Source organism: Doryrhamphus excisus, chromosome 14 (genome assembly GCF_030265055.1).
Source record: "Doryrhamphus excisus isolate RoL2022-K1 chromosome 14, RoL_Dexc_1.0, whole genome shotgun sequence".
NCBI lineage: Eukaryota > Metazoa > Chordata > Actinopteri > Syngnathiformes > Syngnathidae > Doryrhamphus > Doryrhamphus excisus.
The window spans coordinates 10846896-10861605 of NC_080479.1; the positions used below are offsets into that span (position 1 = coordinate 10846896).

The 14710-nt window shown below is 44.0% G+C and overlaps 1 protein-coding gene across 1 annotated transcript; it reads left to right on the forward strand.

Moving 5' to 3' along the window:
* Positions 1 to 1758: 1758 nt before the first annotated feature.
* On the forward strand, positions 1759 to 5357 carry irx1b (iroquois homeobox 1b). Its single transcript, XM_058048052.1, has 5 exons — positions 1759 to 2316; positions 2676 to 2918; positions 3071 to 3827; positions 3892 to 3952; positions 4467 to 5357. Exons 1-5 carry the CDS (start codon positions 2080 to 2082, stop codon positions 4513 to 4515), a joined length of 1347 nt encoding a protein of 448 aa, XP_057904035.1. The 5' UTR covers positions 1759 to 2079; the 3' UTR covers positions 4516 to 5357.
* The last annotated feature ends 9353 nt before the right edge of the window (positions 5358 to 14710 follow it).

Below are 14710 nucleotides of genomic sequence, written 5' to 3' on the forward strand. Positions count from 1 at the left end.
GCATAAGAGCATAATCCCAGCCCTAAAGTCCACTTTCTCTTAGCATGGTGTGTACACATGCATGATATAACCATAAAGTACTGACTTGAAGGGACTGTGTGCAGCAGGTTGCCCCGGGTGCTTAGAGGGCGCCACCATCCGAACATACTGCAAGTATTATGCGTCTCTTCCTGCTTTGAGTACACTGAAGTAACACACACATCGCACTAGTTATGTGTCAGCTATTGATAGCAATTTGACAAAGTTTAGCTGATAATATCCAACTTATAAGTTGCTTCTCTGATGCCGTTTTTGTGCACACAGTCATAGCCAAAGATGCAAAGGTTTTTAGCCAAACACGCCGATGTTTTTGACCAGGCCTTTATAGATTACATCCAAACCAGCTTAATTTACACAGTACGTTTACACTGTACTTGTATATGACAGCCAGGAACACCAGTTATTTTATTTAGACCAAATGGAAATTTACAAAAAAATTTATGCAATTTAAAAACAACTTACATACAGTCCCTTCAATTATTGTATTTTGCATTGCAAATAACGGAACCTTGAGGAGCATAGGTTAGTGTTATCAAAGCACTGCAGGAGTCCAACTGTGTCCTTAATGTATTTATTTTTATCACAACCCATCCTTGTTAGATGTTTGCTAATACATGGAAACAGGAACAGGAAGTCAGCTCCATCACCTGTCTGACTCAATAGTCTTATAGTCAAGAGTTATTTTGCAGCTGTGATCAAACTTGAGGTGAGAAACACTACTGAAGTTAAGAAATAAGGCATGGCAAAACATGAAAATAGTTTCTGTGTTGATCTCGCTGCCACAGTGTCTTTGGCAGCAATCATGTCTGAAAAGTAAATTGTGGTATGACATCCCCATTAGCAGCGTAATGCATCAACGGTGACCATTGTTGTGTATGCATTCCAAAGTGTTTACATTCACCAATGAACACCCTTGTGATACTAACTCTCTTGTGTAGGGGGTGTCATACAACTATCCTTTTAAATGTTAATGTAGCCATTCATTTATCATTTAAATGTATTATGCATTTCCTTGAAATGTAAACCTGAATGTAAAACTATAATTTTGTTAACATGTGGGATTTCTAGAACGGATTAATTGGATTTACATTATTTCTCTTGGGAAAAATTGATTCAGTTAGAGTTGAACCTCCTGGAATGGATTCACGACTCAAACCAATGGTCCACTGTATTGCAAAAGCAAGCAAGCATCATCATCACACTTTCCAATATTAAGTGTACCTAATAATGTGCTCAGCAGCCACACTAACTTCGACAATAGCTCCATTCTTCTCTGCAAACATCTGTCATTTTCCACTTCACAGCACTCCTCTGCTATCTTATCCTCGTCCATCTCTCCATCAATCCCTGCTATACTCCCTCTTGAAAATATGCCCCACTGACTTCCGTCGATAATCACAGACATTCCTCCAGGACCTGGCCGATCATATCAATAGCCTCTCCCTCGGCCCATCTGCTCGCCACAAGTGTCCAAACGCAGCGCGATCAGCTGTCGAAAGTATGCGTAAAAGGGATTTATGTAACCATTTAAAATTGGTATTTTGGTGATGTAGGCTATTTCCCTTAACTGTGATTTGTAGTTGAGCATAAATAAAACGACAATGACAGGCGGCGTATTTGTCAGTCCACTAATAAGAGGGAAATGTAACACACACTTCACAGGTTCCTCCTCTCCATGGCCATATTGTTAAAAAAAATCCATCACACACACACTAGCCACACACGACCTCGGCTAACCAATGCACTAATCGCCTGCCCTGGGCATAGGAGGAGCTTGGAGCTTAAGTAGGCTGCCAATCAGTCAGTCAGCTCCACATCCAGAAAGCTCCTGCGGCCAAACGCGCGCATCACACCGCACCCGACGTGCCAAAGTGGGGCTTTGACTCTCGGATTGTTAGAAGCTTGACAGTTTACCAAAAAAGAGGACTCTGGTGATTTAGACAGCGCCTTTATTTTTTATTTTTCTATCTATTTGGGAATTTCTCTTTTCCACCCTTCCACTGCCTCCTCTTGTCGACTTTTGAGAGAGATTTACTGGACATGGCTTTCCCTCAGCTGGGGTACCCCCAGTTCCTCAGTGCCTCCCATGAGGTTTACGCGGGGGAACGGCCGGCCTCGAGCCGGGAAGGAAGCACCGAAAGCGGCGTGAGCTCGTCCGCTACAGCCGCTGCTGTCGGCTCCATGCTGGGGATGTACGGAAGCCCATGGGCGGCCCCAAACTACAGTGCCTTTTTGCCGTACAGCGGAGCTCCAGACCTCGCCCTCATCTCCCAAATGGTAAGACTTGTTACTCAACTTGACTGACACCTGCCTAATTTAGCCCAAATTCATTGGTAGACTATAATTCATTAATTTGAAAGTTAAATAAAAAGTATAAACAACTCACTGACTTTAAAAATCACAATTAAAAATACTTCTTGTATTACTCAAACATACTTTGACCATTTGCATTAAAAATAATTACACATTAAACAAACCCCTGCAATTCTGCAATTTAAAACAATGCTAATTTATACATGACCATGTATAAAGTTTCATTAACTTTTTATTTCTGCAATGCAATTATTTACACACTAAAGCAGTTTTCCTTACTTCGATATTTTTTTTCAACAAGTTGTCACTTCTCCACATTCCAGGGCTCCCAATACGAGCTGAAGGACAGTCCCGGTTCCCACCCGGCCTCTCTGCCTGTGCACGCCGCTCAAAGCTTCTACCCGTACGGACAGTATCCCTACGGAGACCCGTCGAGGGCCAAGACAGCCACCCGGGAGACCACCAGCACCCTGAAGGCCTGGCTGCAGGAGCACCAGAAGAACCCTTATCCCACCAAAGGAGAGAAGATCATGCTTGCTATTATTACGAGGATGACACTCACACAGGTGAGAACAAATGCATATTTTACATGCACAGAACTTTTAACTGTAAAGCATTAAAATGCATGACTTCAATAATAATGCAAAATATATTCGACGAACATTTAAGGTGTTTTGCATATTTTAAATGATTGAATAAAACCTCTTTTCCATTCCAGGTGTCCACTTGGTTTGCAAACGCACGCAGGCGCCTAAAGAAGGAGAACAAGGTGACTTGGGGCCGCAGCGCCGAGGACCGAGACGGCCGCATCTTCAGCAGCGACAACGAAGACGAGCACGGCAAAAATGGCAGCGACGACGAAGAGGAGGAGATCGACTTGGAAACGGTCGATATCGACAGACCGGAGGAGCAGCGCGCAGCAGCGGAGCAGGGCTGCAGGAAGGGGGAGAGGGAGGCGGACGTGGCGGACAGAGAGGCCTCGACTGAAGAAAGCACCAGGACGCTTTCCGCGGAGGGCCTGCGAGGGGTGGAGGCTGCTATTTCCCTCAGTAAACCCCAACCTGTGGTGGTCAAACGCAACGGGGACCACTCCCCGAGCAGACCGCCGCAGAGCAAACCTAAAATCTGGTCCCTTGCAGAGACCGCTACGGCCCCGGACAGCTCGCACAAACCTCCTCATGCTATTCATGCGCACCACCCCGGTCACCCGGCACTGATCCCGGGCCATGGGATATACACATGCCAGATTGGCAAACTGCACAACTGGGCCAACGCGGCTTTTCTCAACGCTAACTCTCTTTTGAACATGAGATCGCTCCTCGGTGGCGCACCGGGTGGACACCTGCCTCTCCGTGGCGCCGCATCCTGCACCGTGCGTCATGACGCGCGACCTGGCGCGACAGGACCCGGTACATCTGGCACGGAGGACGACAGTGACGGAGACTCATCTGGAAGCTTTAGCCCCAAAAGAGACGGTAGGATCAATGCAAGTTACCGCACAGTTGCATGGAGATTAAAACCACCATTTTCTATTTACAGACGAAGACAGTGACCACAGGCCGGAATCACTCAAGTCTCCATTTCAGCTCCTCACTGACAGGTAACATCATGAATTTTAACGACATCATGACACCGTTCCTTTCCACATGTCCCCTGCTAAATGAACCCTCCAGCAGGGGTAAACACTGCTACACCTGACTGGCCATGGAGGCAGCCCTCTCTCAAGCCATAAATCATGTGATTGAGAGGCCACTTTAACGCCTCGTCAGGCAGCAGGCTGGTGCATCCTGCGGGGGCCTCGGAGTTATCTCCCACCAGGGTCATTTAAATAATCTGCAGCCATTTAATTCACGCCACTCCCCTGAGTGAATGCAGTCAATGCATGTCAAAGAAGAAGCAGATAGCAGGAATGTAACTGGGGGTGAAAGGCTTTGAACAACAATTTAAAGATGTGTTTTCCTTCTTCATTTGCAGGAATTTAACTTAACACTGCAGATTAACACTAGAAAGAATTCCAGAGCTGTGTGATAATTGCATGAATTAAAGAGCTGGAATTAAATGTAATAGCACATTTTTAAATTCCACTTGTAATGTTTTGTTTCTTCCTCCAACAGACCTCATCATGGCGCAGGAGCACAGCGGGCTCTCACAACAACATTATGAAAAGACTAACCACAATTTTAACAAGTAATAATTTTATTTAACTGAGAACAATTTAACAAAAGACTATTTTGAACAGGGCCGACCTGTTATACAGTGTTACTGTTTAGCTACTTGTAAAAGAGATTGTTGTTTTTGTCACATGATTCACTTGTATACCCTCTCTTTTATGTATGTTTTTTCTGTTTTCTTTTTTCGAAACGCTGTAAATACAGGATATGAATTTGTCTTTAAAGAATATATTTTTCAGAAACTAAATAAATGTCATTATAGTCATTTATTATTGAGGAAAAAAAGGCTTGCACTTGTCTTGGGGAACAATACCAAAGAAGAGCAGAAAAGTGGAGCACATTTTTCAAAAGCGACTATTTAATGAAATGTTTATGTTAGGGATTTTGATTGAATTACATTTACAATTTATCTTGTGAATTCTGAACTTTTTTTTAATTGTCCAGTGCCATTTGCAAATGCACTATCTGCTATTTTAATGTGATAAAATATATTACAATATACTGTAAATATTAGCAGTATTTGCCTGGTGTCACATTTACAAGCTGTGTGTTGCTAGAGTCATGTTCTGTGTGCCATCCAAAGCATTTAGTATTGACCCTTTTCCTGCAAGAAAAGTCCTGCTCCAGTTGAACTTTGTACTGCTGCCAAAATTCAAAGGCTTAAACCAGTGACTTGGAAGTCCCGGCATAAACACTGCGGAAATTGAAATAGAAGATTTCCAGGACCTTATGGACCTGCGCTTGTGCTTTCAGCCGGGTCTTTTTTTTAAGCTTTAATGTTGGATTATGCCCCCTTCAGTGGCACCACTGCTACACCTCTGAAATATGGATCAGAAGGCAGGAAAGGCCAGCGGGCAGTAGGGGGGCAAAGCAGCTCAGGGGGTGGCGCAGGCCTGGTGGGCTGTGTGTCACTCCAACTCATCTTTGACGTTGAAGGGCCCTGAAGAGTGGGGGTGGAGAGAAAGATAGAGAAAGGTAGGGGGTCTTAGAGCTGTCGAGCATAAAAGCTGTGGCTCCCGCTTGGTATCATGCATGGATTTGGGGACCCGCATGTGGCGCCTCAAGGGCCCCTTAAAACCAGGGATGCAAAATAGTGTGTTTCTTTGGTAGGGAAGAAAGGCAGCTTGTAGGCCCCAAAAATGCCAGTTAAGAATAAAACAGATAACAATAACTACTAGTTGCATTTGTAGAAAAACAAGATGCTTTAAGAGATATACAATAAATAGAAAGAATAAAAAGACAACGTATTTTAGCATTTTCTACGAAGATATATATGATATGATATGTGGGCAGACACAAAATGGACTCGCTGCTGCCCCCTCAGGCCCATACAAGTTAGAGCACAACATAGTCCAAGACCTGTCCCCTCCAGTAAACTATCTTGTTCTGCAAATCCAATCTAGTGATCTTCCAAATATGTAACAACAGGAGTTTCCTTTACAAACCTCATCATCAGTCAACAATCAGTCAACAGTTTCAAACGGCCGTGCAAACATCACAACGTTTTTACATTTCATCTTGACAAATGCTCACTTTTTCATGAGTGCTTTGTTCTACCTTTGGAATTACACCTCATTGGAAGATTGCATCAATGATCCAGGTAGCTATAACAGTTGTGCCAAGAATGCTTTAGGTTGGACTCCATGCTGGCTTTACTGTGCATTAACTTCAGATTTAATTAATGCAGACGTGTGCTTTTGCTGCCAGGAACTAACATATACCTCTACGGTGGATCAAACTACATGCAGTCACTCTTTGGGAAGACCTAAAACAGGACCTTCCCTCAAGGTATATCTGCAAAACGGTTACCGCTCATTTAAAGCAGCTATGTTCAAAATAAGAGCATCAAAGTCATGCTAGGCTGGGTTGTAATGTAATAATATAACATTGACGCATTGCCTGCATTAGTGGTTTATTATATTAAACACCAATGACCATTTGGTGTTGCTTACCAAATGCATGTTAAGAATAATAGAGTTGCTATACTGTACACCATACCAAATCGTTTTTAAAGTATGTCATTAAAACACAGCAGGGCGCTACGGTTAGAGAGAGGATCTCACCAGGATCTTTGGTGAGGAAAAATAAAATGTCACCGTAAACAATTTACTTCAATATTATTAAGACTTACACTAAATAATGGAAAATATGCCAAAGCAAAAATAATTCATGAGCGCCATTGTCCAGGCATTGGCATTCAGCACAACACTGACAGCAACAGCTAAGCGCAGTTCAAACAGGAGCAGAAGCAACTATGAAACAGGATTTTAGCGTGTGAAGAGGTTGACATTTCCGTTGGTTGTGTACAGTAGACGCTAGCTGTCCATCCACACAGATAGATGGGATCAGAACACAAGATAATAAACAGCACAGCCCAGCAGTAAGCGAGCAACAGAGAGATGATGCGGTGAGAGCTGTCATTGATGTGAGAACAACATGGAAGCAAGCCAGACACTTGAGGCCATTTTCACTTCCTCTGCCAAATCTGACAGACTGCCATCGGCACTGCTGAGGAGAATATTAGCTGCTCTCCCGCTCTTTCTCTTCTACACACCTCCTCTTTTTTCCCGGCGCTTCATACCAGCCAGCTCGAGCGACTGTCCTTCCAAGAACCCAAACAATATGTTATTCTTTCAAACTTGGATATCAGTGAGCGTTGCACGATGGCACTGAAAATGACATCAAATGGGCCTTTCATCGCTTACACAGCGTGTCCAAAAACAAGTAGAGCTATGAAAGGATGCACAATAAAAAAAAGTGTGCTGATCCAAAATTTTATGAGCATTTCCTGGCTGGAGCTGCTAGAAACTTCCTCAAGTTCATGCTTCATGGCTGTTTGCTGAAACTTTTCAAAACTGGTGCATGCTGGGAGGAATGAGGAATACGGGCACTGTTGCAGAGCTACTGTGATGAAACCATTCTCTGTGGAGTTTTTGGGGGGTTTTATGAGCCCCTCAAACTCTCTGTGTGAATAAAGTCTTCATTGGTGCTTTAGTATTCGTATATGGGCTCTTTGGTGAATTCTAATCCCTATTAAAGAGGCAGATTATAGAAGGGATTTGTCTTTGATTCGCCTGTCCCACTGCTCCTTTCTGTCACCATCTCCCTCTCTGCCTGTATCCTTCCCTCGTTTCCTTTCTCTTGCCTGTGATGAGACGGTCACGGACTGAACAATGACGGCCCCAGTGCGTCGGCCGCCTCACGCTCCCACCCTCAGCCCACCTTCCTGCAACTATAACCACATGCATGAGGGCCCCTGGTCGCCTGAATAGATTTGTTAAAGGCCCCCACTGGATGAGAGTGGTAGCCTAGTCATCGTGTGATGCTCTATCCCTTTTTGAGGTGCTCTGCATGGGGGTGAGCTCCCGGTATGCCCTCGCCCGTCGTACCGCCACCACCTTCCCTCTCTTCGCCGCTGAGGAGATAATCAGGCTTATGTAAAGACGACGTGCTCTTTTGACAGTCATCAGCTCATCGGTGATCCAATCAAGCCCCAAATCCGCCATTGTTCGCCCCTGAAAGTGTCTCAAATCCGCTTGTGCAAGAGAGAGGGGCCGTGCTCTTTATCCTGCCAATCACTCCTGACATTCCTGCCACTGTTGCCATGGCCTGGGGTCACAGGTCGTGAAAACAGAGAGCATGAGCTGACTCGGGGAGAATGGCGCAGGGGTAAAAGGAGGGACTCACCACGCAATGGTCTCATTGGTCAATCAACCCAGGGGGTAAATGTAGACAAGTTAGAGCTGTATAGCCCCGCTGAGAGGGCCAGCCCCACAGAAAGACACGGGCAGGGCAGGGGAACGACCGCGGGATGAGGAGTCATAAAAGAGGGAAAAAGGGGGTTGGGAGAGAGTGTGTTTGATTGCAAAAAAGGCTTTACACCTGTTGACCTCAAGGAGAAAAGATAATGGACATAGTAGTTAATATTTGTGGCATTGTAATGACATTTGGAAGCACGCAACTACAAGCAAGCAACTATAATTTTCCCACAACAAAAAATCGCTGCAATTTGAAATGTAAATGTGGCTCCCTGACACAATGAAACTAACATGTCATTGCAGGATAAACAGGCCACCGGGTTAAATCTGTTGTAATGTCGTCAAAAGAATAATTTTCTGTACCCTGTGTATACGTAAGTGAGCAAATGTTTAGCCTAGAAGAGATATCATAGGGAATTTGCGCCATTCACTGTTACTCCCGTATAGGGATTAGTGGAATTAAGCGTTTAGCACAAAAGCAAAGTATCACAACTCATGGGTAATTCAACAAGCACCACAAAGCGCAAGTTTACAGGCTGCAGCTTCTTAGCCTGAGCTCATTGTGCGCTTGCAGCTGCGAGTACCCAGCAGACAAATAGTAAATGCCTTTATAAAAAGATAAATTTGATATACAGGGAAAATACACACAGCAAATACTATGAAAGAGTGGGAGTGATAAGTCTTTTCTGTGAATGGATGTCCGTTCAAGGTTATAGTCTGAGGCAAGGAGCAGGTTTTTGGGCCATTGGCTCCTTTCAGTCAGTTGGGAATAATTTATACAAAGCGACAAGCTAGTGTACTGCTGGGAGGGTCCACATTTTGGGTGGTTTTTGGTGTCTAATTTGATGGTTCAGCATCAAATTAGAAAACACATGATAACAATAAAAAAAAAGTAACTGGCATCCTGTCGATTTTTATTTTCACAGATCTGGACCTTGCTTTGTGCAGTGGGGGTAGAGTACAGGAAAAGGGTCTTCCCCAAACTGTTCCCACATTGCCACAAGGTTGAATTAACAAACCTCATGACCGATAAATGATTCAAGCGTCACATAAATCCACAGTGTAATTAAATATAAGAGGTTTGCATGCACATACACTGTGACTATGTCAATCTCTCTCTCCAACACACACACACACACATCTGAGAGAGAGAGAGAGTGTGTGTGTGTCTAAGATGGACAGGGGTTAATATACTCCATTAAGCTCTATTAGCCTAAATGACTCGGGCAGATGAATGAGGACTCACATGACTCTGGATGTGTTTTCATGCAAGTGCACAGAGCTACAGGACAACCTGCCAACTGTTTATCTGCAAGGAACATACACACACACACGCACGCACGCCACAAGGGTAGTGGAGGGGGTGCTGGAGATCTGGTTTCCCACTGTCACAGATGCTTACCCGCCTCTCCATTACTGATGTGATTGCAGCGGACACAGAAAACTAGCAGTCTTGTTCCCACTGGGCCAATCTGAAGCAATGATTACCCCGTTTCCTCTCGCGGGAGAGTGCCAGCGCTGCAGAAAGAGGCACTTAATCGACTGCGATCACATTCAACCCTGTCAGTCGCCAGGGTTTTTGGAAAACGTTTGGTGCAGATTAATACTTTGTGGAAGAGCGTTTGATGGCACAGGATCAGTCACCGTGCACAGTGCGAGGCTTGCGGGAGATGTGACACACGCATGATCACTGGAGAAAGAGGAGGTGCTGCAACGGCTAAGAGATGTCTGTTTCATCCTCTCTAAATTACCAGGGTGGCCCAGAAGGCCTGGGAGGTCTGCAGACATGAAACCTGCAACCTCATCCACATGCATGCAGACAAGCACACCGACTGTGTTGTCCTTGGTTGGTCACAAAATTAAGTGTGACCTCTTCACCCCGAGTCAATAACTACCGCAAGTTGATCCCACTGCAGCCTCAGGCAAACACACACATACATTTACCACAGAAGAAAGCGCTTCTGTAGTATCCCCATAGACCACAAGATGGCGCTTGAGCTCCAAGTACTGGTTCTCATCAGCAGCTCAGAGAAATGCTGGGGATAGCACTTAAAAGTGAAGGATGCTTTGGAAGCAATTTGAATTCAGATAATTGTCTGTTCTCTACACCCACCAGACACTTTATAAGGTATGCCTGCATGCACAATATGGTATTGCATCACTCTATGTAGAAATGACATCTGTGTGATGCAATAACAGTTACAATCAATTGTAAAGTAGAACCCAATTTAAAAACATACACGTGCCAATTCAAACTAATCAATATTACCTTTGCAAAGGTGGAAGTCTTGTGTTGAAGCTCAGTAGATTGTGCGGGTGTACCCCCCTTATAGTCAACAGGTGGCCTGGGGGATCAATTCAGGAGACTGCTGCAGCGTATAATAAAATCTCAAGACTATCAAGGCCTTCAGAAGCCAAATGTGTTGCCTGTGTGTCAGAAAGCTTGGTCTCAGTCACAGGGCACGGGTCCTCCAACAGGACAATGACCCAAAACACACAACCACACTGAAGTGGCCTTTCAACTTTAAATCCAACTGAAAGTCTGCATAAACAGACGAAAATTGCAGTCTTAGAGAAGAGCTGTTTTTTAAACCTACAAAGTTCACTTTTGCAGAATTTCAGGTATGGCAAGATATTAATCAAACAGAGTACCGAAAACAAATATGGAACACAAACACTAAATTCCAACAAGAGACATAACTAAACAGCAACAGTAACAGAGAGGGGCTCATCAAAAGAGTCGAGACAGATTTAAGTGTTTGTTAATGGCTCTATTGGTCTCTGTGGACCGAGGCTTAAAGGCCTGAATAATGTATGTCCGCTGCAGGAGTAATGAAGTGGAAGTGATTGGGAGGAATACGGCCGTCCTCCCAGGGCTCAACGCAAACTGTACACACTCTTAAGAGCTGCCTGTAGCCTACACCTCCCTCTTTGCCTCTGTCTATCTCACTTCCCGTCTTTCTCACACACACACTAAGACACCGCAGAGCGGCTAAGAGGGTTAGCTTGTCTCTGTTCCCCATATCCTACATCATTGATGAATAAGGCCGGGGCATTTATAGTATCCCAGCTCAAGAGTTCAGCAGCTACCACAGTTTCCATGAGGATTATATCAAACCAGAGCAAGAAGCAGCAGTAGATACCGTGGTCAGAAACTTGGTTGGCTGCTTCGTTTTTTGTCGATCATGTCAAGTCTTGTACTTGCTTGTGTTTAACACCGGGAAACTATAATAAGTATCCACTGGTCCAGTAATTCAGTTTCCTGCATCTTGGAAGCAAGGATTGATCACATGATGACAATCATTGAAAAGTAAAACTGCCTTAATCCTCTTGGGCATGGAAGTCAATATTAGACACCATATTCTGAATGCCAAAGTCAACTCAACAGGACAACGACAAGAATTCAGGCAAACATAAGCTGTAGATAAACTAACCATGGACTCGCACTTGGTGGTGCTGATTCTCATCCCGGCCACTTCACATTCGACTGCAAACTGACCCAGCGACATCATCACCCGATGAAGCTACCGGAAACGCAACTGCAAAAAGCAGAGACCCAATCCTGCACCCACCAAACCAGATCCCCTCAACTAGAAATTCAAATGCGGTAATTAACAGTAATGAACTGAATCGGTGACAAAGTGCAGCTCTGGCAGCCTTGCGGACCTCTGGGCGGATCTCATTCACCCCCACAAGGACATTTTTGAAGACCTCGGCAACCTCAGCCCGACAGATCACGACAAATTGCCTTGGTTTTAGTACGCGTTGGTTACCATCACACCTTTTGAAACACATTAGGAAAGAAAACTGAGGTACTACTGTAAATGGCAGCTAGTGGTCCAATTCTCCAGTCATGCTTTCTAAAGTATAACATGGTTACCAACTTCTACACAAAAAAGAACCAACACCCAAAAGAAAAGAAGCAATGGCCACCATTGTCTATGGATTTTAGTTTTAAAATGGAGAAAATGGGCAGAACATGCATGCGAACTCCACACAGAAATCTCCAAGTGGAGATTCAAACCAAAGTAGTCCCAATTTCCTGGCTGTGTGGCCTAAATGCTAACACTCGACCACCGTGCGACCCATGGCGGTAATGCGTAATATGATATGATTGACAATAGCTGAAGAACAACTTTGGCTCTGCACACAGTTTTGCAATTATCAGCAAAATGTTTTCAAGTTATCATTCACACACACACATGTGGAGGTAATTAAATCCAGGTTCTACCTATGCTGATAAAAGAATGTTGGCTTCTTGGGCACCACCCACTGAGATATATTTCCAAGGTAAGACAAGATGAAGGCTCAAAAAGCATCTACATGTTAAACAGTTATTAAAGTTGCATAGATCTCTGACTTTAAAAGGTAGGAAGTACTCAAATGCGGCGCTCTGTGATTGAAGGAACTTGTGATTGGACTTGTTTTGGCCTCTCTTGCAAACAAGATGCACAGCACCTTCCTCTCACATTAACATGCTTCTATCATTAACCCCATTGTTCCCCCTACTACATCATAGCCGGAGCAGGATGCACGGAGGGTAAAATAAGAATGCGTTTTATTTTTCCCCTCCTCTTGCTCTCTCTCGTGGAGCATTTTTGAATGAATGATTGATGTGAGGGGAGCCAGATCAGAAAGATATAATCATGGTCTAACGAACGCAGGGTCTTAAGAAATATATATACTGGAGGAATGCCATAAATTTATAAAGACACCATATATTAATATATAAGTAGCTCATTGAATATTCAAAGAGAAGGAAATAAAATGTATGCCTTGGATTTGTGTAAAGGAAGAAAGGGGCTTGGAAGTTCAATGCATGATGCTCCATAGAGTTCATTTAAAGCTCACAACTTTTCCCAATAAATGCAACCAAGAAGCAAGTCATGTTCATTGTCAGCGGCTAAACAAATTGCTATTGTCTTTGAGTGGCACATGTTTTGTGCAAAGACGGGCGACGGTGGCGTTTGGAGATAACTTCATTTCCGAGCGTTGAGCACAGATGAGCGTGCAGACAGTTAGCCCGTGTTCACTATATGAGCACCTTTCACGGGACAAATGGAATGTCAATCAAGAAGCGGTACACAGATGCCATCTGCCCCCCCACTTCTCCGGTGGGGACGAGGATGCTTTCTGGTGATGCAGCTCTGTTGTTCCTGCATTACTCTGGTTGCACTGGGAATATTTTGGCCTTTTACCCTTTCACATCCCTTTGCTGCGTTCCACTATTAACCATTACTCCTTCACCCTTATCGTATTCATTTCTTTACTTTGGTTCGCTTTAACATTGTTCTCTGTCTGAATCGCATAGGAAGCAAGAGCTCCATAAAACAGCAGGGACAGTATTTTGATATTGGAAAAAACATATATATCCATCTGATCTATGGAACCTCCAAAGACGAACACAATCTGATCTATGATGCTGGCTGACTTTTCTTCATTTCTCAGAAGACAGCTACGTAAAAAAGTAGGCTTTGCTACACGTCTCAAAATACAGTCTGCAAACCAAAACGTTTGTGTCATCCTGTCCCAGTACTTAATGTTGTGTAGTTGTATGTGATATATGGCATGCATTACGTTGGACCAGTGCATAGTAGAGATGACAAAAAGCACCAATCCAACAACATACTGTCAATCCAGATATATTAGAGGGAACATGATGGTGTTTTCAGAGAAATATTTTTTTTTTTAACTAAACTTTAAATTAACTAAAATACTGCCACAGTAAAATAAAAAATCCACACAAAATCCAAAGAAAACACTCATGGAGTGAATCATTCAGATTGTTACTCAGCTCAAGCATTTTGTTTGACTTTTTTTCCCCCCATAGACATGTCCGGTTGAAGCCCCAATGATACATGTTTTGGGGCTTTTGCAGTATTTGGCATTGTGACATATCACCACTGAGTCAGTCAAGTGTGGAGGTTTGGTATAAGGGTTGAAAAAAGGGGGGGAAACGTTTAAAGGCTTTATCATTAAAAACATGACAAGCCATTCACTTGGTAAATGTGCTTACTCAAGGGAATGCTGGCTGTTTATTCTTTGATTAATTTGCTTGCAGAGGGGACCTGGAAACACCCCCCCCCCCCTTCTCTGTCTCACAGTAGTGAATGTGTCGATGACAGGGAGATTTCTCCGTGGTGACAAGTTATCTCAACTACAGAGGCAAAACGATTATGCTAATATCAGGTTGTAGTCATCAATCATCTTGTGTCAATGTGGTGTCAAGGCATCAAGCCCCCCTCTTACTCGTCAAAGGCATTATGTGTGTTTAGTTAGGAAAGGAGAATTGATGGCATTGTAATTACGCCTAGAGCCTCACCGGCTTGCGTGGACCTGCAGTGTTGAGTAAGAGCTGAAATGAAGAGATTTAATTAGGCGAGTCGCTTCATCTTCACTTGAACACCGGGCGACGGAGTCCGTGGTGAC